Below are 24,778 nucleotides of genomic sequence, written 5' to 3'. Positions count from 1 at the left end.
GTCCTCCTGGGAGTGAGTAGCTCAGAACTGAACCCAGGATTTGGGGTCTCCATGAGCATGGAGGGTTGTGGATGTTGAGGCTTTGTGGGTGCACAGGCCCCAGCTGCCTCCACCCCAGCAGGGCAGCAGCAGATGATGACACCTCTGGGGAGAGCCAGCCAGGCTGTGGGCACTGCACGGCCGTGCCCTGCGTGGGGACGCCCCTGGGGAGAGCCAGCCAGGCTGTGGGCACTGCACGGCCGTGCCCTGCGTGGGGACGCCCCTGGGGAGAGCCAGCCAGGCTGTGGGCACTGCACGGCCGTGCCCTGGTCTCGCTGCTGGCACGGCTCCTGGATCTGAAGCTGGAGCATGGCCTGGAGGAACGAGGCGACTCGGTGCCAGCCGCAGGTTCGTTTCATGCCGTGCCAGGCCATTAGGAGCTGTAATTAGCCGGGTTCTACTGTAATTAGCCGGGTTCGCCTCTCCTTCCTAGGCCGCCCGCGCAGTGGCGAGGCCGAGAAGGCTCCGCTCAGCCCCGGCGCTGCGCTGCCCGCGCCGGGCACGGCCGCGCTCTCGTCCTCCAGCTCCCTCAGCCGCCGTCGACCCCGCGCCACCGGGACACGTTCGGGAGTTCACTCCGCCTGGAAGGAGAAGCTGCTCAGCACCTTGCAGCCTCTCCTCCGCGCCCGTGGCCCCGAGCGGCGGCGGAGCCGAGGCCCAGCCAGGGCCCGCAGGCGCCGACCCCCGGCGCCCGCCAGAGCCTGCGGGAACGGCACCGCCTCCGGCCAGGCGGGGGCGCTCTCCCGGCCGCCCGCCCGCCTGCCGCCAAGCGTGCTGGGAGCGGTAGTTCTCGCTCCCGGTGCAGCTCCTCGCCCCCGGTGCGCTTCGCCGCCGTCTCTCGCCGCTCGCACCGTGCCCTTGCCCGCTGAAGACACCCCGCCGGGCCTCGCCCTACCCTCGAACCGCCGCTCCCGGTGCGCTCCTTTCGGCCGCCGCCTTCCGCTTCCTCCGCGCGGCGCCCCTCGGGGCTTGTAGTTCCTCGGCGCTATTCACGACGGGCTGTGCGCTGTTTGCGCGGCGTAGCGCCCGGGGGCCGGGATGGAGCTCTACGCCACGGCGGCGGCGTAAGGGCGGGCTCGGGGACTCCGGGGCAGGCCGGGCCGGCGGCGAAGCGGGAGGAAGGCGCCGGCGGAGCGGCCGGGCGCCGCGGCGGGCGGGCAGGCAGGAGGGAGGGGGTGGAAGTTGCTCTGCCCGCGGGAAAGTACGGGACCGGGGAGGGACGCGAGCAGCAGCGCGGCCGCCTCCATCCCCAGGTAAGCGGCGGCGGGGGGCGGCGGGGGCCTCCGGCATCGCGGGGGAGGCGGGGACGCGCCGCCCGGGGCCTCTCGCCGCAGTCCTGCGGGCCGCGGCTCCCACTCGCGCAGCCGGGTTGCCGTTCTCCCGGCAGGAGCCTCCGGTTGGGCCCCGGTCTCCCCCGGGTCGCCCCGCACCACCTGTTGCCGGTGGGCCCGAGCCCGGCTGCCCGGGGAGGGGGCGACGGGAGCGGGGCCTGGAGACCGGGGAGGTGCGGGCCGGCGACGGGGTCCGGTTGCCGGGAATCCCCCGCCTCTTCGGGCGTCTGTGGCTGTTGGGGTGCCTCACTCGGGGTCCGAGGAGACTCGAGGGCTGAGGCTGCCCCCCTGGTCCCTCAGCCCCGGCGGGGCTTTGCCGACCTGGAGGGTGGTGCAGCAGCCGTGGGGCACGGAGAGACTTCGCGAATCCCCGCGCTGCAATGCCTGACCTGCCTGCACCGAGCCCTGGGCACTGAGCTCTGCTCCGGGCACCGGGAGGTGGAACCCCCCGGTTCTCTTCCCGGGCAGGTAAGTCTCAGTCGCGGCAGTTAGCGGGCACGGTAACCCTGAGCTCCGGGGCTGGACCACGGCAGAGCCACCCAGAGAACCAGGGACGCCTGTCCTTGAGCTCTGCACTCTATCCTCCAGGTTAGAAACCTATCTTCTGGGGACTGAGAGGGGCTTTGTGCAGAGTTCCTGAAGCGTTTGCTAGTTTGCCCTTCGGCATCGTTTGGCAGGCTCTCCTGTTCGGGTCCTCTAGGGCTGTTAGGGCCCCCATGCCTCATCAGGACCCCGGGATCTGCCTGCTGATATGTCAGCCCAGCTGCAGTTGTCACCACGGCAGCCTCCAGATCCTGGGTGCAGACCTCGGTTAGCGTGGCTGGAGCGGGCTCTGCCCGCTGCCCAGCCTCTCCATTTCCCCAGCAGCCTGCTCCTGCTTCTGGGGTGCAGCCCTCCCCGCCTCGCCCAGCAGGAAACGCATGTTTTGGGGTGGTCATCTGGTGAGCTGCTGGGGGAGATGGAACAATGTGCACGTTGTGCTGGAAATGTCAGGTTGTTTCCTCCCGGCAGCTGTTCCGATGGGAACCTCCACCGGTGCTCGGCGCTCTGCGGGCCGGCAGCGCCGGGATGCGGCTGGGTGGCTTTGCGTGGTCAGACAGGAGGTTATCTGAGAAGTGCTTAGTGGGCACTGTCTGGGCTCTCCATGCGTGGACTGTGGAGCGCCGCTGCGGAGCGGTCAGGAGGTCTTGGAGACCAGCAGATGGGTTTAGAAGGAGCTGAGGTGCTGGAGAACCCAAGCTTAGTGGGTCTGAACACTGATTTTGCCAGGCTTGGAGCATCCAGCACCTGGCACTGAGTTGTACCCCCATGCATGCTGCCACCTTCCCTCAGCCAGAGCAGAAATGTTGGTGGGAGGCTGGCCTGGTGGCAGACCAATGCCTGCGATGCTGCCAGTCTGCTGGTGGCTTTTGTGTGGCCCTTTCTTGAGTCCCACTGCTGCCCAGACAGGGATTGTGTCTCTGAGTGAGCCAGCCCGGGGCTGAGCTGTGCCTGAGGAGCAAGCTGCGGTCACCTAACCTGTGTCAGAGAGGCATGATTCAAATCACCAGTGCTTGGTGAGCTGCTCTGAAGTTGCATCAGCTTTTGTTTGTGTCCAAAGCTTGAAGAGTTGGAAGGCAGAAAGCAAGACCAAGCATTGCTCCCTTGCCCGGGTGGAGTTGGAGGGCTGGAGAGCCTTTGGCAGTGTGATGGGACTTGCCGCCCTTGCTAAGCCCCGCTGCTTTGGCAGGGAGCAAAGCGGCCTCCTTCAGCCTGCTGCTGCATTGCCTGCTGGACCCTGAGGCATGGGCACGGCCTCCTGCTCTCTGGATTGGAGTAAAGGTGCAAAGAGAATGTAGAGCTGCTAAAGTTGCACATAAAAAGAGCCAGCGACCTGCCCGGGCTCGGAGCTGCCCCTGCAGTAGTGGCCAGGCTGGGTGACTGCTTCCCACACTGCTCTGTCCGAGCGAGGCTGCAGCTGGAGCCCTGTGTGCAGCTCCGGGCTCCCTGGTTCAGCAGAGACAGAGCTGCTGGAGAGAGGCCAGGGGAGGCTGCAAAGCTGCTGAGGGGCCTGGAGCAGCTCTGGGAGGAGCAAAGGCTGAGAGCCTGCAGAAGAGCAGCCCCAGAGAGCATCTGAACAATGTTCAGCAAGAGCTAAAGGAACTGTGGGGAGCAAGAGGCTGGGGCCAGGCTCTTGTCAGTGGTGCCCAGGGACAGGACAAGGAGCAGTGGGCACAAAGTGGCAGCCAGGAGGTTTCATCTGAGCAGAAGGAGAAAGTTGTTTGTTGTGAGGGTGCTGGAGGCCTGGAGCAGGCTGCCCAGAGAGGCTGTGGAGTGTCCTTGTGTGGAGAGCTTCCAAGGGCAGCTGGGCACTGTGCTGCTGGGCAAGCTGCTGTGGGTGCCCTGCTTTGGCAGGGAGTTGGGCTGGGTGATCTCCACATCTCCAGGTTAGACTAGTTGCTCTCCAGAGTTCCCTTCCTGCCCCTACCATGGTGGGATTCCAGCATTCTGTGATGCCCTGGAGAGGCTGGCATGGCCTGGTGAGAGGCACAGATTTGCCACCCACCCCAGCTCTCCTGGTGTCCCTGTCCCTTTGTCTTTGCTCTGAGTATGCCTGGCTGTGCAGAGGCTGTGCAGAGGCTGTGCCTGGGCGCCGGTGCTGCTTCAGCCAGCTGAGCACGAGTAGCTTTATCTCCTGGAGAGCAGGCTGCTGCCATCCACCTCTCAGCTTTGGTGGGAGCTTGCCATGTTCACAGCCGTGGCACTGAGGCCCTGAGAGCGGGGCCAGGCGGTACCCAGCGTGCGTGGATGTGGCTGTGCTGGCATCACTGCTGGGGACAGTGGTTGCTCTTGGGTGCAGCTGGCAGAAAGGCTTTTTCCTCCTTCCCCAGGTCACCTGGAGCCAGGCTTTGGCTCACTCCTGGGTGGGTTCCGAGCCTTGCTGTGATCAGAGGGGGCTGGGAAGGAGCAGATCCTGTGCCGTTTCTCCCAGCCAGGGACTATGTGGAGCAGGGGCAGGCTGGAGTCAGGGGCTGTGCCTGCCTGAGGAGGCAGGAAGAGGGGAGGCTGGTTTGTGTTCCAGGCTTCGGTGCCCAGCTGGCACTCTCCAGGCTTGCAGTGCAGGGAGGAAACTTGTGAAGAGCCAAGCTGCTGCCTCTTGGAGCCCTGGGAGAGGTCATGCACAGTGCAGCCTTGGCAAAGCTGCTTATGCGGGTGGGACAGGTGAGTCACAGGCTTCCTCCTCCTCATAATCCCACTGTGGGGAGAGGGATGTGCTGGCTGCCTGCTCCCGGGAGTCTGCTGCATCTGCCCGTCCCTGTCTGAGCCTGGCTGCTGGCTCTGGGACCCTGCCTGTGGCTGCAGCCCTCCCCAAGCCACTGTGCGCAGACCAGGCAGGAAGGAGCAGGGAGCTGCTGAATTCCTGTCGTGTCCTCGTTGCTATTTGGGTGTTGTCACTTGCCTGACACTTAGCAGTGGCAGCTGAGGAGGCCAGGGGAGGCTGAAAGGCTGTTGCCTGCACAGGAGAAACATTTAACTCTTGCCTTCACAGCTCCCTTCCCTGTGCACTGGCAGCTCTGGGGCTGGCTGGTGAGAAGAGAGGCTGAGAGCCTTGGGGCTGGTTAGGGTGGAGAGGAGAAGGCTGAGAGGGGACCTTATTGATCTTTATAAATGTCTGAAGGGTGGGGGGCAAGAAGAATGGGCCAAGCTCTTGTCAGTGGTGCCCAGGGCCAGGACAAGGGGGAGTGGACCGAAACTGGCACCCAGGAGGTTCCATCTGAAGAGCAGGAGAAAGTTATTTGATGTGAGGGTGCTGGAGGCCTGGAGCAGGCTGCCCAGAGAGGCTGTGGAGTGTCCTTGTGTGGAGACTTTCAAGACCTATCTGGATGAGTTCCTGTGTGCCCCTGTGTTGGCAGGGGGGTTGGAGTGGATGATCTGCAGAGGTCCCTCCCAGCCCCCTCAAGCTGGGGTTCCATGAAGTGGGGTTCCCAAATTTGCTGGCATTTGGTGGTGTCAGAGACGAGGAAGGATTTTTGTGTGCTGCTCCCTCTTGCTCTGGAACACAAAACCCAACCTACTGCTGCCCTGCTGCTTGGGCAGGAGGGAGAAGGGGGGAGCCCTGACAAGGAAATCAGATCCAGAGCCATGTGTCAGCAGCAGAAAGAGCAATTGTTTCCCTGCCTTTGCATGGCACAGCCTGGTGCTGCTGCTGGGGCAGGCAGCATTTGCCAGCCCAGCTCATCCCTTCCTGGCTATGCAATTAGCAGGACCTTGGAGCCTGCTCAATGGCTCCGGGGGGGCTTTTCAGCCTGACTCCCACAGATAGCTCAGGAAGGCTTGGAAGGCTGCTGGAATTGTCCCGTTGGGCTTCTGGAGGTTGAGTGCATAACTGCTGCTGTTTCCTATTGTGCTGTAGCCTGCCTGCTTGAAAAGAAAATCACTGGAGGGAGCATGAGGCTGTTTTTTACCAGCTGGAGCCGATCAACATTGCTTTCTAAATACTGAGGCTGAGTCTTTAGGTTCACACATTAAAAACCAGGCTTGGAGCTGGATCTATGCTCCTCTGACAAAGGCCTGCCCCTGCACTCTGCCAGCAGTGAGGGCTCTGATGAGTGCTCGTGGAAAGCTTTGCTGGCCCTGCCCCTCCTGCACTGCTCCATGCCTACCCTGGGCTCCAGCAGCAGTAGCAGGGCAGGGAGCTGAGTGCCCCCTGGGAGGGAGGCCAAGCTGGCCTTTTACTCTAGGCACAGAGTCACAGGATGCCAGGCTGGAGGGGACACCAAGGACCACCTGGTATAGCCTTTCTAGGTCACAATGCAGTTGAAATGAGCCTGCCCAGCAGCCTGGAAAGCTGAGTCTTCAGACTGCCCAGCATAGAGGAATCCTCTGCTGCCTCTGGGAGATGATTCCAGTGTCTGCCCATGCTCATGGGGATACATTTCCTTCTGAAGCCCTTTATGCATCCATAGAATCCCAGATTGGTTTGGGTTGGAGAGGACCTTCAAGATCATCCACTGCCAAGCCCCTGCCATAGGCAGGGACACCTCCCACCACCGCAGGTTGCTCAAGGCATCATCCAGCCTGGACTTCAACACCTCCAGGGAGGCTGTGGATCTGTGGAATGTGATTCTGTGATCCACAACCTCCCTGAGCAACCTGTGCCAGTGCCTCCCCACCCTCACTGCAAACAATTCCTTCCTCCTCTCCACTCTGTCTCCCCTCTCCCAGCTGAAAGCCATTGTCCCTTGTCTTGGGACAGCCCTTGTCCAAAGTCCCTCCCCAGCTCTTCTGGAGCCCCTTCAGGTACTGGAAGGCTGCTCTCAGGTCTCCCTGGAGCCTTCCCTTCTCCAGGCTGAACAGCCCCAACTCTCTCAGCCTGTCCCCACAGCAGAGGTTCTCCAGCCTCTGATCATCTTTGTGGTCTTCCCTGGACCCTCTCCAGCAGCTCCAGGTCCTTCTTGTGTTGTGGACCCCAGAACTGGAGGCAGTGCTGCATTTCTGAGTTTACTTTGGTACAGCAAATACCCAAGACCTTATACAAAGCTGTTGTGCCCCTGCTGTGCCATCACCCAGCTGCATTTCCAGTTTCCCTTTCAGTGCCTTGTTCTCAGTGCCAGCCCAGATGAACAAAAGCTGGGGAAGGGACTGGAGAAGAGGGCTGGGGAGGAGCAGCTCAGGGAGCTGGGGGTGTGCAGCCTGGAGAAGAGGAGGCTGAGGGCAGAGCTCATTGCTTTCTACAGCTCCCTGAGAGGAGGCTGCAGCCAGCTGGGGGTTGGGCTCTGCTCCGTAGTCTCAGGTGATAGGACAAGAGGCAATGGCCTGAAATTGTGCCAGGGGAGGGTTAGGTTGGAGAGGAGGAAAAATTCCTGGGCTGCAAGAGTGGTCAGGGACTGGCACAGGCTGCCCAGGGAGGTGGTGGAGTCCCCATGCATGGAGGTGTTGAAGAAACCTGTGGCCATGGCACTTGGGGCCAGGGTTTGGTGACCATGGTGGTGCTGGGTTGCTGGTTGGACTGGCTGAGCTTGGAGGCTTTTTCCAACCCAAACCATTCTATGGGTGGGTTTCCTGAAGACATCACAGGCAGCTTTCCAGTCTGTGCTGTCCTTCTGCCAGCAGCAGGCCCTTCTGCTCCTGCAACAAAAACATTTGCAGAGGAGCAGTGTCTGGGGTGGCTTTACTGCAGGTTAACTCCCCCACCTTTGTGCTGCTCTTCAGAGGTGGGAACACAGCATGAGGGTCATTGTGTGCTGGGCTGTGTCCTCCCTCTCTCTGAGCTGTGCTCTGCAGGTCAAGATCTTGCTGTCCAGTTTGTGCTGGGGCCAGCAGGCCGAGCTGGGGCAGGCTCTGGGATTCAGCAGAGTCCAGAGGCTTCCTTCTCAGCTGCTGGCTGTGGAGCAGCAACGCAGCCCTGCCCAGGCACCTCCTGCACGAGAAGTGAGGTGGTGCTGTGGAGGCTTAGGAAAGTGGTAGTGGGTGCTCATCCCTCTGCTGTTTGTGTTGCTCTCCCCTTGGTGCTCCTGAGGTTTCCCAGCGACTGGAAGCAGCTCATGTGGGGCCAGACTCTTGTCAGTGGTGCCCAGGGACAGGACAAGGGGCACTGGGCACAAAGTGGCAGCCAGGAGGTTCCATCTGAGCAGCAGGAGAAAGCTGGTTGTTGTGAGGGTGCTGGAGGCCTGGAGCAGGCTGCCCAGAGAGGCTGTGGAGTCTCCTTGTGTGGAGAGCTTCCAAGGGCAGCTGGGCACTGTGCTGCTGGGCAAGCTGCTGTGGGTGCCCTGCTTTGGCAGGGGCTTGGGCTGGGTGATCTCCAGAGGTCACTTCCAACCCCAGCCATGCCTGGATTCTGAGATCCCATGTCTGAGTGGCTCTGAGATGCTGTGGGGCTGGAGTTCTCTGCAGGCAGTGCTGTAGCAGCCCTTGGGCTAAAAGGATCAGGCTGGGCCTCCAGCAGTCCCTTATCTGCAGTGCTCCCTCCTCCCCTCTCCACCACAGCCTCCCTTTGCTGCTTTGGTCAGCAGCACTCATCCAGGTGCTCACCATGGCTGAAATGTCAGTGGTACTGTGCTGGAAGAGCAAAGCTCTTGGTGAACTCAGCACAGCCTGCCCCAGAGGGACCAGGGTGTGGCTGTGGATAGGGCCAGTCCATCCTGGGGCTGCTCCTGCTCTGCTCCCACAGAGGCTCAGTGACCTACTCTGGCTGACACTTTGTCTCATCTCTCCTTATCTAAACCAGAGAAGATGGCAGTGTGCTGGGGGGGCAAATAGCTGTGGGCCAGCTTCTGGTGGGTTCCAGCTGCCAAAAGCCTGTCCCGAAGGAAACAGCACTTGGGTAAAGCAGGAACTGCATCAGAGGGTTTTTTGGAGAGCATAAGTATGAAGGGGTAAAGGAAGATGGCTCAGGAGAGGGAGGTTTGCTGGGGCAAATCCTCCAAGGTGGTGCTTTTTGGGGTGGGGTGGACATGGCTACCACAATCAGAGAGGCTTTTGGATTTGCAGGAGCTGTCAGTGCCAGCAGTGCAGTGCTCCAGCCGTGCCCAGTGGTTAACAGCTGCTCTCTGTTTGAACAGGCAGGCAGTGCGCCCCTCCAGACATCCACAGCCCCTGGGACACCCTGTACTGCTGGTGATCGTGGGGAGCTGTCCAGAAGCCTGCTCCTGACCGTCCTGCTGTGCCTGGTACCACCGCAGCCTGCCCGAGAATGCCAAGCAGCCGTCGGCAGCAGAGAGACTGAGGCCAGCAGTGGAGACTCCACTATCAAGTCACCAGCAAAGCTGCTGACACCAGGAGCAAAGAAGCTGAGTGGAGCCCAAAGCAGATCAGTTCCTGACTGCAGGCAGGAGCCAGCTGGATGCTGTGGGAAGCCCCCTGGGAGCTGTGGTTTGTGCGACGCTGACTGAGGGACTCACCATGTGAGGTTGGTTGGGTGCCGGTGCCACGCTGCTCCCCCCAGGCTCTTGCCAGCTCTTTGTTCTTACCTGCCTTTGCTTTTACTCTCTGTTCCCCAGCCTGGGGCAGCTCCTTCCAGCAGGCTTGGTGTGCTCCCAGCAGCCCTGTGCAGAGACCTTCTAGCATGCTCCTCCAGCCAGGCTGCTCAGCTGGTGCCAACAGCGGCCGCTGCATCCCGGGCACACCAGGCTGACCTCGCTCCAGCTGGGCACTGCACCTGCAGGGCAGAAGCTGTGTTGGGTGAGAGGCTTTTCTATTGCCAGTGGGACTGGGCTGGGCTGGCAGGGGCTGAAAGGAAGCAGACCTTTGGTGTGTGAGCATGGGCACCCCGCTTCTCCTCTGCCTTGCTTGCTTCGGTTCCCCCTCTGAGTGTTGCCCTCCCCCCAGTGTCTCTGTGAAGGCCTTTTGCCCTTGTGGCTGGGGGGTACTGGTGCCTGCTGCTTTTCTTGTGCTGAAAGAGAAACTGGAAGAGTGGAAGAGAAATTGTGACATCTTTCAGGAGCTCTCAGGCTGTGCAAGGGCAGAGAGAGAAAGGAATCTAAGATGTTCTGCCTTGTGTTGCCCGCTCAGGGTGGGGGCAGGGAGGTGGCTGTGGTGTCCCTTATGTGACTGGGCTGCTTTTGGCCTCCTGCCTCCCAGCCTTCCCTGCAGAGACAGGGCAAGGTGTGGGGAAGCCACTCTGAGCTTGTACCTTTGGCCTCCACCTGGGCTGGCCTCTGCAGAAGAGCGTCTGCTGGCAGTGTCCTTGCATTCAGATGAGCCAGGCTGAGGTGGCACTGGCCAGGCCTTTGGGGGTGATCAGGTGGGCTCTGAGGTGCTGTGTGGGAACCACTCTGCCTGGGCTAGCTGGTGTCTGTGTGTGGCTTTGGCCAGTCTCAGCAGAAGATCTGCAGGGCTCTCTGACCCTGCAGTGAGGTCAGGCCATGATCACTCTGCACTTGGCATGCTGACTGTCACCAAGCAGCTGTCAGCTGAGCTTTGTGCTGTGGGAGGGCCAAGGAGATGGCCCTACAGCCTTGGAGTGTCTAGGCAGTGCCACTGAGGGTCTGTGCACCCCTTGCCCAGCCTTTCCACGTGGCAAGCAGAGCCTGGTGGGGTCTGTAGCAGCACAGGGGGCAGCTGGGTGCAGCTCCAAGGTGTTTGAGAGGAACTGCTGGAAGGGCATCTCCTCTTTGGCTGCAGGATGCTGACAGATGGTCAAGAGGCCACCACTGGCTCAAGGTGTCTCAAGGTGCCATGCACCTCTGGAGGTGCAGAGAGGGGAGCAGTGGTGTGGTCCTTCTCCATGAGTTTGAGCTGTGCTAGAAGAGGACCTGTCTGCTCAGCTGTCTCTGACTTTCCTGTCCCACTTGTCCTGTGTTCTCAGCAGCCTCCTGGGCCATGTTCAGTGCTGTTGCTGCTTCTGTCTGCTGGGTGGTTGTGCTGGAAATGGCAAAAGCCACTGCTGGCTCTCAGGCTTCTCCTGCTTCTGCTCTGTGTCTGAGGCACAGTCAGGCATGTGATGGTTTCAGCATGGTCTTAGAGGGAGTGCATGGAAGCTTGAGGAGGGGGGGTTGAGAGTGGAGCTGAAGAGGAAATTGTTTGCAGTGATGGTGGGGAGAGCCTGGCACAGGCTTGCTCTGGGAGGTTGTGGATCACAGAATGTGATTTATGATCACATTCTGTGATTCTGTGATCCACAACCTCCCTGGAGGTGTTCAAGGTCAGACTGGATGAGGCCTTGAGCTGGTGGGAGGTGTCCCTGCCTATGGCAGGGGTTTGGCACTGGATGATCTTGAAGGTTCTTTCTAACCCAACCCATCTAGAATTCTGTGTGTCTAAATTCAGGCCATTTGGGTGGCCATGAGGCCATGGTGCTTGCTGACAGCCAGGAAATGGGAGGAGGAGCCCTTCAGGTGTTGCTGTCCTTGTGTGGCTCTGGCCAGGGCAGTGCAGTGAAGCCTGGCAGCCCCTTGCAGCTGGCTGATGGAGCTGGGGATGTTCAGCCTGCAAAAGAGAAGGCTCCTGGGAGACCTCAGAGCATCCTGCCAGTACCTGAAGGGGCTGCAAGCAGGCTGCAGAGGGACTGATTCCAAAGGCCTGCAGGGACAGGGACAGGGCAATGGTTTGAAATGAGAGCAGAGCAGATTGAGATTGGATGTGAGGAACAAGTTCTGCAGCAGGAGGCTGCTGGACACTGCAGCAGGGAGGTGGTTGAGGCCTCATGCTTGAAGATGTTCAAGATGAGGCTGGGACAGGGCTCTGAGCAGCCTACAAGGGGATTGGACCAGATGACGTCTGGAGGTTCCTTCCAACCCGACCCATTCTGTGATTCTATGACAGGTGACAGCTTTGCTGTGTTTAGAAGGAGAGATGTGGCTGCAGAGTCAGGGGGCAGCAGGCTCAGGGGACATCTCCTGCTCCAGACTCTGTTTTCCAAGCCTGTGCCCTGAGTTTTCACTGGGTGCGAGACCCCCCTAGTGCTGGCTGCATCTCTGCTGCCCTCTCCATCAGCTTGGCAGGATGCCAATCCCTGTTGTCCTTTTGGGTGTTTGTGCCAGGCCTGGGCACCTGCACCCCTCCAAATCGAGTTTGTGAGTGATGGTGAGCAGCATCCTGGATCACCCAGTCCAGTGTCCCCCTGCTGAAGGCAGTGACCTTGTGCAGCTCAGGACTTTGTTGTTGGAACTAACTCTCTGCCTGTTTCTCCTCAGTGCTTCTGGAGCAGCTGGGCCAGAGATCTGCTCTTTGAAAGGTTAGAAACCTTCTTCTGACCTCCTGTATCCACTTTTGCTGGGCTGCTTTATTGTCTTGGTGGCACTGCAGATGGGAGATGACTTGCACATTTATTTTTCCTGCCCTGGTTTGCTGTCACCTTTGTGTCCTGCACTGCTCCTGCCTCTGGATGCAGATTTGTCCTGAGAACTGTCTTGGAAGTTGCTTTGTTTTTTTTTCCTTTGTTGCCTTTTTTTGTTAGGAGGTTGTGTTTTGCTGGGCCTGTTTATTTCTGTGTTGTGCTTTTCTGAGTGTTTGAAGTGCAGGAGGAGTTCTGAGCTGCACAGGTTGGCAAAAAGAAAAGCCCAAAAGGCAAACTGTATCCTAGGTTGCAGGCAGAGGAGTGTGAGCAGAGGGCAAGAGAGGGGATTGTGGCCCTTGGCTCTGCTGAGACCCCAACTCCAATCCTGCTTCCAGTGCTGCTGTCCCCAGCAGGAGGAGGACTCAGAGCTGCTGGAGTGAGGCCAGAGGAGGCCACAAAGATGGTCCAAGAGCTGCAGCAGCTCTGCTGTGAGCACAGGCTGAGGGAGCTGGGGGTGTGCAGTCTGGAGAAGGCTCCAGGAAGACCTCAGAGCTGCCTGCCAGTGCCTGAAGGGATCCTGCAGGAAGGCTGCAGAGGACTTTTGCTGAGGGTGTCTGAGCCAGGACAAGGGGGAATGGTTTGGAGAATGGGGTTAAGTGGAGCTGAAGAAGAAGTTGTTGAGTGTGAGGGTGCTGAGAGTCTGACACAGGCTGCTCAGGGAGATGTTCAGGGCCAGGCTGGATGAGGCCCTGGGCAACCACGTCTTGCTGGGAGGTGTCCCTGCTCATGGCAGGGGGCTGTAGGAGATGATCTCTGGGGTCCTTTCCAATCTGAGCCATTATTTGATTCTGTGATTCAACACTTGCAGGTAGAAGAGAGCACCTCTGGTACTCCTGTCCCTTCTGTCCTATTTTAGAGTGCTTGTGCTTGCTGCCTGCACCACGGTGGCCCCTTCAGGAGGGCAGAAACAGCTGAGTCAAGGTGAAGCTGCTAAAGGGAGGGATTGAAGAGGCAGTGCCTGGCGCTTCCTCGTGGCACTTTCTTCATGTTTCTCTCTAGCTGGGAATGTGCAATAACAACAGTTCTGTTCTGCACAGGCTGGCAGAGCCTCAGACAGGAGGATCTGCTGTTTACCAATCAACACTCTGCTGGAAGTGAGAAAGGGGAGGAAAACTAAAAACCTGGTTTATTGCTGCTGAGCAAGGCAGAGAGGAGCAAAACCTTTGGAGGGGAGGATGAAAACAAGAGGGAGCTCAGAGTGTATGTGTTACTCCAGAGCCATGCCTGCTGGCAGGAGGCCCACACGTCTGTCTGCTCCACTTCTGCTGCTTCCCAGTAAACCCACCACACGGCGGTGGCAAACTGGGAAGCGCTGCCTGGTGCTCGCCTGTGGGAGCTGCTGCCTGGTGGCTGGAGGGGCTGAGCAGGAGGGCACCACTCTGCTCCCAGGGTTACAAACACAGGCAGGAGGAGGTCACAGAATCACAGCGTGCCAGGGGTTGGAAGTGACCTCTGGAGTTCATCCGTTCCAACCCCCCTGCCAAGGCAAGAGGCACCTAAAGAAGGTCACACAGGAACACATCCAGGTGGGGCTTGAAAGTCTGCAGAGAGGGAGGCTCCACAACCTCTCTGGACAGCCTGCTCCAGGCTCCAGCACCCTCACAACAAACAGCTCCTGTTCAGATGGAACCTCCTGGGTGCCAGTTTGTGTCCATTGCCCCTTGTCCTATCACTGGCAGCACTGACAAGAGCCTACCCCCTTCTTCTTGCCCCTGCAAGATATTTATAGACAGTGGTCAGACCCCATCTCAGCCTTCTCTGCTCCAGACCAAACAGCCCCAGGGCTCTCAGGCTTTCTTCAGAGCTCACCATCTTCATAGCTTCACCATCACATTAGCTCTCCTTTGGACTCTCTCCAGCAGGTCTCTGTCTCTCCTGAACTGGGGAGCCCCAAACTGGACACAGTATTGCAGGTGTGGTCTCAGCAGGGCAGAGCAGAGGGTCAGGAGAACCTTCCTTGCCCTGCTGGCCACACTTTTCTTGCTGTGCCCTAGGGTGCCATTGGCTCTCTTGGGGAGAGTCAGTGGTGGACATTGAATGCAGCTCAGTCCAATTCAGCTGCTGTCTTTGAGTTTCTTCTGTGTTAAAGATGGCCCAGAACCAGTTTCCAGGCAGCTGACAGAAGGTGAAGGTGCTTGAGGTTGCCTTTGCATGCTGCTGTTGGTGCCCAGATTGCTGTGCTGCTTTCCTGCTCTCTGCTAAAGCACAGCAGGAAGCTGCTGTGAGGTCCTGCTCTGGGCTGCTTCTTGGAGTGCAGGTTAAATCTTCTCTTTACTTCAGCAGCAGCCCAGCCTCACATCTGCTTGCAGGCAGCTGACTGCACCCCCTGACACCTCTGCAGGCAACACTCCACTGCTGTTTTCACATCGTGCCTTGGGGAGTAGCTCAGGGGCAGTTTCCAGGGCCCTGCGTTTCCTGGGGGGCCACAGCACTTGGCTCAGCTCTCAGCCCTGCTGCTGCTCCACGACAAAGCTTTGGCTGGGCAAGCTTTTGCCTTTCTCTCCATTTTCTGTCAACAGCAGCTGAAAATGAGCCAGGGGGTGCCCAGATGGACAAGGAGGCTAAGAGCAGCCTGGCCTGGATCAGCAATGGTGTGGGCAGCAAGAGCAGGGCAGGGATTGTGACCCTGGACTGGGCACTGGGGAGGACACAGCTTAAATCCTGGGCTCAGGTTTGGGCCCTTCACTTCCAGAAGGACATTGAGTTGCTGGAGGAGGTCCAGAGAAGGGCAGCAAAGCTGGGGAAGGGCCTGGAGAAGAGGGCTGGGGAAGAGCAGTTGAGGGAGCTGGGGGTGTTGAGGCTGGAGAAGAGGAGGCTGAGGGCAGAGCTCATTGCTCTCTACAGCTCCCTGAGAGGAGGCTGCAGCCAGGTGAGGGTTGGGCTCTGCTCCCTAGAAACAAGTGACAGGGGGAGAGGAAATGGTCTCAAATTGTGCCAGGGGAGGGTTAGGTTGGACACAAGAAGAAACTTCTTCACTGGAAGGGTTCTCAAGCCCTGGCCCAGGCTGCCCTGGAGGTGTTTCCAAGAAGCAGAGTTGTGGTGCTGAGGGCCGTGGCTCAGCCCCAGCATGGGCAGAGCTCGGGAATGGTTGACCTGGAGGAGCTTGAAGAGCTTTTCTCTCTTCAGAGCTAAAAACTACTTTGAAGCCAGAGGGAAGGAAAGGGGGTTGGGCAGCCCCAGATCCCCACCCTTCCTGCCTGCTGCACTTTAGGTTGTGTGACAGAGGAGCTGGGGCCCAAAGAGTCAACAGGATCTGTCTGCTGGCAGGAGGAACCTCCATGGGGAAAGCTTTGCCATCCTGGTCCCACTGTAAGTGCCTGCTTCTGGGTGGTGGTGGGGGATGGCTTGAGGAAGGCAGAGGTCAGGGAAAGTAGCTGTGGGTGCCTTGGAGGTGGCAAGATGCAGTCTGGGGTTATTTTGGGACCAGTATTTTAGGAGCAGTTAAACAGCAGGGGCTGGAAGTCGGTAATTGACGCAGCTGCAAGGGGCAGAAAACCCAAACTCAGCATCTCCCTGAGGGGCTTCAACTGTTCATTTCCATGGGTGAGATCCACCCTTCTCCAGACACTTCAGTCTGCTCACATTGCTGCTTCCTCTCTCGATGAGAGAGGTGGAAGCAGTGCTTTAATAATTAGGAGGAAAATCCTGCTCCCTCCTACCAAGGCAGAGCAGCTCTTGGCAGGATGTTCCCCATCCACAGCTGAAGCCTGCTTCTCTCCAGCATCCCTGCCCCTCTCCAGCATCTCGGTGCCAAACTGCCCAGCTGTGTGCTGGCTGCAGCCAGAGCAGGGAGAGCAGCAGCACGGGGAGGGGATTCTGCCCACGCTCCCCACCCCCAGATATTGTTTGTTCATTGGCTGACCTCAGCTGCTGTGGCAGTGACTCTGAAGGGAAGGATTTGCTGCTTTGCCCTGAGCAAGCTGATTTTGCCCAGCACTGGCAGCCAGGCAGCCCACTTAGCCCAGACAGCCTTGGAGATGGCTCCAGCTTAGCCAGGTTATCCTCCACCTATTTATAGATGCCACGGGCCAGCAATGTGCCCTTGTGGCCAAGAGAGCAGATGGCATCCTGGGGGCATCAGGAGAAGTGTGTCCAGCAGGGCTAGGGAGGTTCTCCTGCCCCTCTGCTCTGCCCTGCTGAGGCCACACCTGCAATACTGTGTCCAGATTGGGTCTTCCCAGTTCAGGAGAGACAGAGACCTGCTGGAGAGGGTCCACAGAGAGCCATGAGGATGAGTGGGACACTTGAGCATCTCCCCTGTGGAGAGAGACTGAGAGCCCTGGGCCTGCTTAGTCTGGAGAAGAGAAGGCTGAGAGGAGATCTGATCCATGTGTACAAACACCTGAGGGGTGGGGGGCAGGTGGCTGGGGCCAAGCTCTTTTGGGTGGTGCACAGCAATAAGCCAAGGAGCAGCAGCTGCAAACTGGAACAGAGAAGGTTTGAGCTCCATATGAGGAGAAACTTCTTCACAGTGAGGGTGACAGTGACCTGGAGCAGGCTGCCCAGAGAGGTTGTGGAGTCTCCTTCTCTGGAGGCTTCCCAAACCCATCTGGATGCATTCCTGTGCAGACTACCCTGGGGGATCCTGCTTGGCAGGGGGGTTGGACTGGATGACCTCTGGAGGTCCCTTCCAGCCTCTAAAGTTGTGTGATTCTTTAGCCCAGCACTCAGAGCAGCCTTCCAGCCTCTCCTCTCCCCGCAGAGCTGTGTCTGGAGCTGTGAAGGAGGCCGTGCTGAGGCATGAGCCCCACGCACGGAGCCAGCAGGGATGTCTCTCACCTCTGGGGGTGAGCTGGAACTGGCTCACCCATGGAGAGGAGGAGGAGGAAGCAAATGATTCTGCTTTTCCAGCTGGAGAGTCAGCTGAGGAGGTGATCTCTGAGCAGGCTGTGGAACTGCTTTATTTGGCTCTGCTGGAGGAGGAAGATGGCTTTTAATGAAGTGAGCATCCTGCCTTCTGCTTCCCTCAGCCTGCCATGAACTGCACAGGGCTCTTTCTGCCCATCCTACCTTTATTTACTCTCTGATGGAGGAGTTCAAGCCTTGAGGTGAGAGGCAGAGTTTGTTCTTCTAGCAACAGTCTTAGTTGTGCCCCCCCCATGCCTTTGGAGCAGCTCACAGGACGGGGCAGCAGTGTGGGGACAACTCCTGCCCGCAGCTCCGCTCGAGCTCTCGATGCTTGGCAGCACTCTTCTCCTGCCATCAGATGGCTTTCATTTAGCCAGAAAAATCAGATTTGGTACCAATTAACTGCTCGAGTAGCAGGAAATGAGAGGGGAAGCGCCAGGGATCCACTTTGGCTTGGATCTGCAGAAGCCGGGGCAGCCTTGCTGCTGGGCAGGCAGCGGGGAGGTGTTGGCTGAGGCACAGCAGGCAGTTAGAGCAATTAAAGCAAGGAAACCCAGGTGGGGGAAATGGTGTTCCAAGGGCTTCCCTTTCAGCTTGATTTTGTTAGTCCACCGCTGCAAGAGATCACCACAGAGCAGTTAACATCCTCCAGCTAATGGCCTAATGCAGGCAGGTTCCCGTGTTAAGCTGAGAGCAAAGCTGCACCTGCCGCTCCTTGAGCTGCCTCCTTCTGCAGCCTCTTCTCTCTGAAGGCTTTCCTTGATCCCTTAGATCAAGTCTGGGATTGAAAAATTGTATTTCAGGAGTCTCTGCTTCCGTCTTTTTTTTTTCCCCAGCACAAAGTGGTTGCTTTGCAAAGGTCTGTCTCTAATTCATTCATCTCTGTAAATCCTGGTGGGTAACTGAAGAAGCTCAGCCCTGCTTGTTTCTTTTTTTTTCTTCCCTTCTTCCATTGTGTCTTCTTTTCTGTTCTGTTAAATGTTTCCTTGATCCATTCTTCCTGACATGCAGCCAGATTGCTCTGCCTTTTGCCTTTAAGGAGGGACAAGAGCGTGCTTAAACTTCTTTGGGTGCTTAGAGGGATGTGAAATGCTTCACTCTGAGGATGCTCGAAGAACAAATTGCAAGGAGTAGGAAAGGGAGAGGGAGGAAAGGAAGAATAAGCAAAGCCCCACATCTTGCTTCTGTGGGTAGGGGCATGCTCAGCACCAGCTCAAAATAGGCTTGAGATGAAGGCCTTCAGCAGCCTGGCCCAGTGGAAGGTGTCCCTGCCTATGGCAGGGAGTTGGAACTGGAGGATCTTTAATGTCACTTCCAACTCCAAGCAGTGTGAGGTTCTGTGAAAAGCAGTTGGTAGCCATAGAATTCATACTGCTGCAGATTCCCAGTCTGTTTTCAGTTTCCCTGTGGTGGTACTGGGGAGCAGGAAAGGAGGCAGCCCCCAAGTCATGCTTCTGGGAGCTTAGGGACCAAACCCTGGTGTGCCAGTCAGAGCCCAGAGCTTTCAGAGCAGCCTCTTTGTGGCTGTGGTTCCAAGGGCTGCTGGTTTGAGCTCCAAGCAGCGCTTGCTTCCCCCTTTGCTGCTGCTGCTTCCCCGTGGGGACACAGGCTTTCTGCTGGGCTCTGGTGTGCTTTCCTTGGGCTGCTGAGAGTTCCTGGTGGTTAAGTGTGGAGAGGCTCTGCGGGAGCCCCCATCCAGCCCTTCCCACGCCGGTGAGCTGTGGGGCAGAGCATGCATGAAAAGGCTTCTCAAAGCAGAGGGTGTTTGCCTGAATCACAGCTTACCTTTCTCTCTCTCTCTTTCTTCCCTCTTTGTTTGTTTTTCTTTGTTTCCTCTCTTATTTGTCTTTGTCATTTGTTCTCTCCCCCCTTCCACACACTCCAACTCCTGCTCAGCACCGACCTCCCTTCTCCAGTCTGAGCTTTACAGCAGCCCATGCCGCGGCGCCTCCTCGCCTGTGCCACCCGCACCGCCCCCAGTGCCGCTGCCTCGGACCTAACCTAGGCTAAAGCTTCCACGTGGGCTGGCTCGGGTCGGGGCAGCCATGGGGAGCTCTGCCTCGTCGCTGGCCGCGGAGACGGAGTCGGACCATGGCTTCGCGGGCGCGCCCTACCCCGGGCACCCGGCCGTGAGCTGGTGTAGGAGTAGCCCCGGTGGCCCCGTGTGGGACAGTGCCCTCCTAACCAGGCAGCACCAGCAGCTGCAGCAGCGGCTGCGAAGGTAAGGAGGAGGGGAAGGAGCCTGCTTACCTGCTCACCTCTCAGCTTGAGGCCAGGGCCCCGCCGCTGGGGCAGGAGGGGCTTTGCATCCTGCTGCAGGCTTGGCTCAGGTCCTCCTCCACGGCTAAATCTGCAGTGAGCAGAGCCAAGCCTTGGCCTTTGCTCAGGGCTGCTGATGGCTCCCGTGGAAAAGGCTGCAGGATTCAGCTCAGCTCTTCCTCCTCACCTCAACTGTGAAGTGGCTGCTGGGGAATGGGATCTCAGTTAACAGTTTGCCCACGTTCTTGGGGCTCATTTCTGACCTCACAGCTCCTTCCCTGTGAGGGTGCTGGAGGCCTGGAGCAGGCTGCCCAGAGAGGCTGTGGAGTCTCCTTGTGTGGAGAGCTTCCAAGGGCAGCTGGGCACTGTGCTGCTGGGCAAGCTGCTGTGGGTGCCCTGCTTTGGCAGGGGGGGTTGGGCTGGATGATCCCTAGAGGGTCCCTTCCAACCCCACCATGCTGGGATTCTATGAGTCCATGATCTACACTGTAGGTGTCCCAGATGGAGAACTGCAACCCCAAGTTGGGTGGCTATAAGGAGTAAGAGTTTCTGAGCTCAGAAGAACAGAAGCTGTTTTGGAATTATGGAGTCATTTGGAATCATGGAATGATTTAGGTTGGAAAATAACTTTAAGACCATCGAGTCCAACCATGAACCATTATTTCTGGCAAAAGCAGTGGAATACTTTTGACCACCAGGTCCAGAGGTACAAAACACACCCAACCAAAATGACTCTGAAAAAGAGCTCAGTGTTTCCAACCCTGTCTCTCAGGTTGAAGGTTAGACTCCATGATCTTAAAGGTCTCTTCCTTCTCTTCTTGTAAGAAAAGGCCAGTGGCAGACTGGACTGCATCAAAGGCAGTGTGGCCAGCAAATAGAGAGAGGAAGTTCTGCCACTTTGCTCTGCTCTGACCCCACCTGCAGTGCTGCATCCAGGTCTGGAGCCCTCAAGGCAGGAAAGACATGGACCTGATGGAGCAGGTCCAGAGTAGGCCATGAAAATGATCAGGGGGTTGGAGTAGCTCTGATACAAGGACAGGATGAAGGAGCTGAGGGTGTTCAGCCTGGAGAAGAGAAGGCTGTGGGGAGACCTAACAGCAGCCTGCCAGTACCTGAAGGGGCTACAAGAAGGCTGCAGAGGGACTCTTCCCAAGGGCCTGCAGGGACAGGATGAGAGGCAATAGCTTCAAACCAGAGCAGATTGAGATTGGATGCGAGGAACAAGTTCTGCATCAGGAGGGTGGTGGAGCACTGGAACAGGTTGCCCGGGGAGGTAGCTCAAGGTGAGGCCAGACAGGGCTCTGGACAACCTGATCTAGTTGAGGATGCCTCTGCTGACTGCAGAGGAGGTTGGACTGGATGACCTTCAGAGCTCACTTCCAACCCAGACCATTCTGTGATTCCAACATTCCATGATTCTATCCCTCTTGGATGAAATCAGCACCTGATAAGTGTCTGAACCCTTCCCCATCAGCCACTTGCAGTGAGGAGGTTTTTCTCCATGCTGGAGGGCTGGAGTCCTGTGCTCAGTCTGCACAGGTCGAGAGGTATGTCAGAAGCACCTCAAACCCCTCTGCCCCGGGGTCCTGGCTGCAGAGGCTGCTGTGTTCTGTGCTAGTAACCCTCCAGCCTTCGCATAATGCCTGCTCTGTGTAGCCTGCAGCCTGGGTGGGTCTCTGTCCTTGCTTGAGTCTGTTGGGAGCTGCTGGTCTTTGAGGAGTAGCTGCTTGCTTCTGAGCGTCCCCCACCCGCTGTGGCTTTCACTGGAGGCGTTTGCTGTGGTGCTCGTGTAGTAGCTGGTGTGTAGTCCTCCTTCTGCTGCCAGTCCTGGAATGTGCTTCCTGGGGGCTGGGGCACAACTCTGGCAGCCTCTGAGACAAGCAGTATCCTGCTTTGCACCTTTGTAGCCCTGCCTAGGACTTTCTTGTTGAGCTGGTAGCAGTGAGAAAACAATCAGCTGCCATGGGCTTGGCTTCCCAGCAGTGCCCAAGAGGCCTTTACCAAGGTTGCTTTGTGCAGTTCCCAGCAGCATCTGCTGTCTGCATCAGCCTTGGTGGCTGCTCCACATCTCTGGTCAATCACTTGTACTGTGTAGGGGTTGTCCTGTCTTGCTTTAGAGGCACCCTGAGACACAGCTGAGGGCCTTCCTGCAGGATTATTCCTTTGGGACTGGTGGTTTGAGATTTGCTACATTGAGAAGCTGTGGAAGGAGTTGACAGCTCACAGGTCAATAGCTAAGCTGGAGAGGAGCTGCTTTAGAAAGACCTATGGGGATAGGACAAGAGACAGTGGTTTGAAACTGGAGCAGGGTAGAGTTAGGTTGGACATCAGGAGGAAGTTCTGCACAGCGAGGGTGGGGAGAGACTGGAGCAGGTTGCCCAGGGAGGTTGTGCACCACAGAATCACAGAATGTGATCCATAATCAGATTCTGTCATCCACAGCCTCCCTGGAAGTGTCCAAGATCATGTTGGATGAAGCCTTGAGCAACCTGGGGTGGTGGGAGATGTCCCTGCCCTTGGCACTGGATGATCTTGAAGGTCCCTTCCAAGCCAACCCATTCAGTCAATCTGAAATAAATCCACAGCTGTGTGCAGCCAGCACTGGAGCTGAAGAGCTTCCAGTGCAGAGCTGGAGGGGATGTGTCTGGGTAGCCTCATGGCTCAAAATCTGTAGCTTGGAGAGGAGCTTGAGAAACCAGAGCAGAAATCCTGCCCCTGGAAGGGAATGTCCTGAGCAGGCGACCTTGGTGCCGCAGCAGATGCCAGGGCAAGGGCAGGATGTGGTGGTGTGGGTGCAGATAAAGCAGTGTCCTGTTGGGACAGGAGTTGCTTGTCTGATCCTGATGGATTTCCCCTGCTCATCCTGGCTAAGTGCTGCGTGATTCCTGGAGACAGGGAAGCTGCTGGCTGTGACTCAGGGAGCGTGGGAAGAGCTGGCTCCAGGCAGTGCTTGTGGAAGTGTCTTCAAAAGAGCTGCTGAGATCAAGCCAGGTTGGCAGGCATCAAAGGCTCTGCCCTTCCCACGGCCAGCTGGGCAAACGAGAGGGTGAGGAAGCAGCAGAGGGTTGGCTTCCAGAGGGCAAGAGAGAAATAGATGCCCTCAAAAAATGAAGGAGGCCATGGGAGGTTTCTCTGCCCCTGAAGGTCCTTGGAGTCCTGCAGTGCAGGAAGGAAGTGGAGTACTGGGGAGTCAATTTGAGGCTGGACAGGAGCTTGTGGGATAGACTTTGGTTTCCTGCTGCTTTCCTGTCCTGGCTCTCCTAGCTGGGAATGCTTTGGCTGCTGTGGAGCAGCACAGAGCCAGGCTGCCCTGGCCTGCCTCAGGGGTGAGCAGAGACCTTCCCTGCAGGGAAATGGGAAGCTGGCAGCTGCTTCACCACTGACTTCAGTCTGTATTGGTGGGGAGTTGGGAGAGGCTTCCCTCATGGAGTGGTGGGAATTAGGGAAGGAATCAGCACTGTTTGGCTTCTGAGGAGCTGGGAGGAGCTGCAGGATCTCTTTTGGCCTGGGTGAAGCTGGTGATATGGAGTTCTCTCTTTGCTGAAGACAAGTGGACAGGGAGAAGAAAAATAGCCTTGAAGGTAGAAGCAGCAGTGACATCCAGACTCGAGTCCTTTGAGTGGCCTGAGCTGCAGAGTCTCTGTGCCAGCAGCCCACCTTTTGAAGGAGAGCATGGCCCTGCCTTGCCCATCCTGCCAGGAGGCCTCAGCTTCTTCAGAGAGCAGAGGTACCAGGTGTAGCTGCATGGCAGTGGCATCTTGCTGCTGAAACCTCTGCTTAAGGCAAAGATGTTTCCAAGTCCAGTCCTGGGAGCCCTTTTTTGTAGCCAAATTCTGTCTTAGTTGCAAGTCCCCTTGGGCTCCTCCTTGTGTAAAAGTGCTTGGCCTGAGCTGTTGTTGGAGGAGAGGGTTCAGCTGAACCTACAAACCCATCATGGCTCAGCTCCTTGATCCGCAAACCCCCTCCTGAGTGATGTGTGAAGTGATCTCTTCCAGCTGCCCTGCACTCCTGTGTGCTCCAGAGGTGTGGGTTACATCCTGCAGTGCCCAGGCAGCAGGCTGAGTGTGGGCACTGCACCGAGCTCCTCAGGAAGCCTTCTTTGTGCCTGCAAGCAGCAGGGTGGTGCTAAGTGAGAGCAGAGAAGTCCTCCTGTGCTGCTGAGAGTGGTGCCAGGTCCCAGTCTGTGTCTGTCAGCCCCCAGGCAGAGGGAGGAGAAGGGCTGGGAGTGGCAGCTCCAATCCTAGCAGGAAGCCTCCTGCTGCATGGCTGCTGTGGGCACAGCTTTGAGGGCTGCTTTCTGCCCAGACGCACAGTGAGTGCTCTGCATGCAGAGCTGCTGGTGTGTGAGGTGCCTGTGTTTCCCTTGCTGGAGCTTCCCTGGAGCAAGGCAGTAGCTCCGAGGTGGCTTCATTGCTAGTCTGGAGCAGGGGAGGAGTTGCTCAAGTGCCAAAGTCTTGCCCTTGAGTGTGGGAGGCTGAGAAGCAAAAGAGGCTGGAAAGCTGAGGCAGGAGCTGGGCTGAAGAAAAGGGTAAGAAAGGGACAAGTTGCAAGTCCCCTTGGACTCTTTGCTTCTGTGCTTAAAGGTTCTTGGCCTGGATTGTTGTTGGAGGAGAGCGCAGCTGAACCAACAAACCCATCCTGGCTCAGCTTCCTGATGTGCCAAACCCTCATGAAGCCGAGAGCAGCAAGGTGCAGTGCCAGAGGCCCAGGTGCTGGTGGTAGGACATAGCTGCATTGCTGCAGCTGCTGCACTTGGACAGTCTGGGAGCCCTGGGCTCACGGTGCTTTCTCCTGCTGCTGCTGGCAGTGGTGGTGGCACCTCTGCAGCCTGCATCCTTCTGCATCTGCAAGGCTCTGGGCAACCTGATGTAGCTGAGGATGTCCCTGCTTACTGCAGAAGGGCTTGAACTAGATGACCTTTGGAGGTCATTTCCAACCCAGACCATTCTGTGCTAAGACACTGCATCATCTCCCAGAGGAGATCTGAGGGAGGGTTTCTGCTCACGCACTCTGGGGAGGAATAACAACAGGCAACAGGACAGGTTGGGGCTGCCCTGCTGGAAAACAACTAAGTGGAGGAAGACCTTAGAGTGCTGGTGGGGAGTAAGTTCTGCATGGGCCAGCAATGTGCCCTTGTGGCCAAGAGAGCAGATGGCATCCTGGGGGGCATCAGGAGAAGTGTGTCCAGCAGGGCTAGGGAGGTTCTCCTGCCCCTCTGCTCTGCCCTGCTGAGACCACACCTGCAATACTGTGTCCAGTTTGGGGCTCCCCAGTTCAGGAGAGACAGAGACCTGCTGGAGAGGGTCCACAGAGAGAGGCAGGAGGATGAGTGTGGGCCTTGAGCATCTCCCCCTGTGGAGAGAGACTGAGATCCCTGGGGCTGCTTAGTCTGGAGAAGAGAAGGCTGAGAGGAGATCTGATCCATGTGTACAAACACCTGAGGGGTGGGGGGCAAGTGGCTGGGGCCAAGCTCTTTTGGGTGGTGCACAGCAATAAGCCAAGGAGCAGCAGCTGCAAACTGGAACAGAGAAGGTTTGAGCTCCAT

At 57.9% G+C, this 24,778-nt stretch overlaps 1 protein-coding gene and 1 long non-coding RNA gene across 8 annotated transcripts in view; one reads left to right on the top strand and one right to left on the bottom strand.

Moving 5' to 3' along the window:
- Window positions 1-388: 388 nt before the first annotated feature.
- LOC135180592 (uncharacterized) lies at window positions 389-1,288 on the bottom strand. The gene is made up of 2 exons (XR_010304497.1): window positions 935-1,288; window positions 389-620 (listed from the first exon to the last, which is right to left on the bottom strand). It is a non-coding gene; the product is annotated as an uncharacterized LOC135180592 (long non-coding RNA).
- Window positions 759-24,778, top strand: part of CAPN15 (calpain 15) — a 62,996-nt gene continuing 38,976 nt past the window's right edge. Inside the window, exons 1-5 of one of the 7 annotated variants that reach the window (XM_064153148.1) lie at window positions 759-953; window positions 8,912-9,258; window positions 9,350-9,530; window positions 11,984-12,024; window positions 18,871-19,195. In XM_064153148.1, coding sequence (XP_064009218.1) covers window positions 19,020-19,195 — 176 coding nt within the window. In that variant the 5' untranslated portion in view covers window positions 759-953; window positions 8,912-9,258; window positions 9,350-9,530; window positions 11,984-12,024; window positions 18,871-19,019. Of the gene's footprint in view, window positions 954-1,156; window positions 1,293-8,911; window positions 9,259-9,349; window positions 9,531-11,983; window positions 12,025-17,068; window positions 17,175-18,870; window positions 19,196-24,778 lie in introns of those variants that run through there. The other 6 variants (XM_064153147.1, XM_064153150.1, XM_064153151.1 and 3 more) reach the window with 6 other exon arrangements.

Source organism: Pogoniulus pusillus, chromosome 13 (genome assembly GCF_015220805.1).
Source record: "Pogoniulus pusillus isolate bPogPus1 chromosome 13, bPogPus1.pri, whole genome shotgun sequence".
In the NCBI taxonomy this organism is placed as follows: Eukaryota; Metazoa; Chordata; class Aves; order Piciformes; family Lybiidae; genus Pogoniulus; species Pogoniulus pusillus.
Note: the sequence above shows the minus strand (reverse complement) of the source record. Positions and strands in the feature narration are given on the sequence as shown.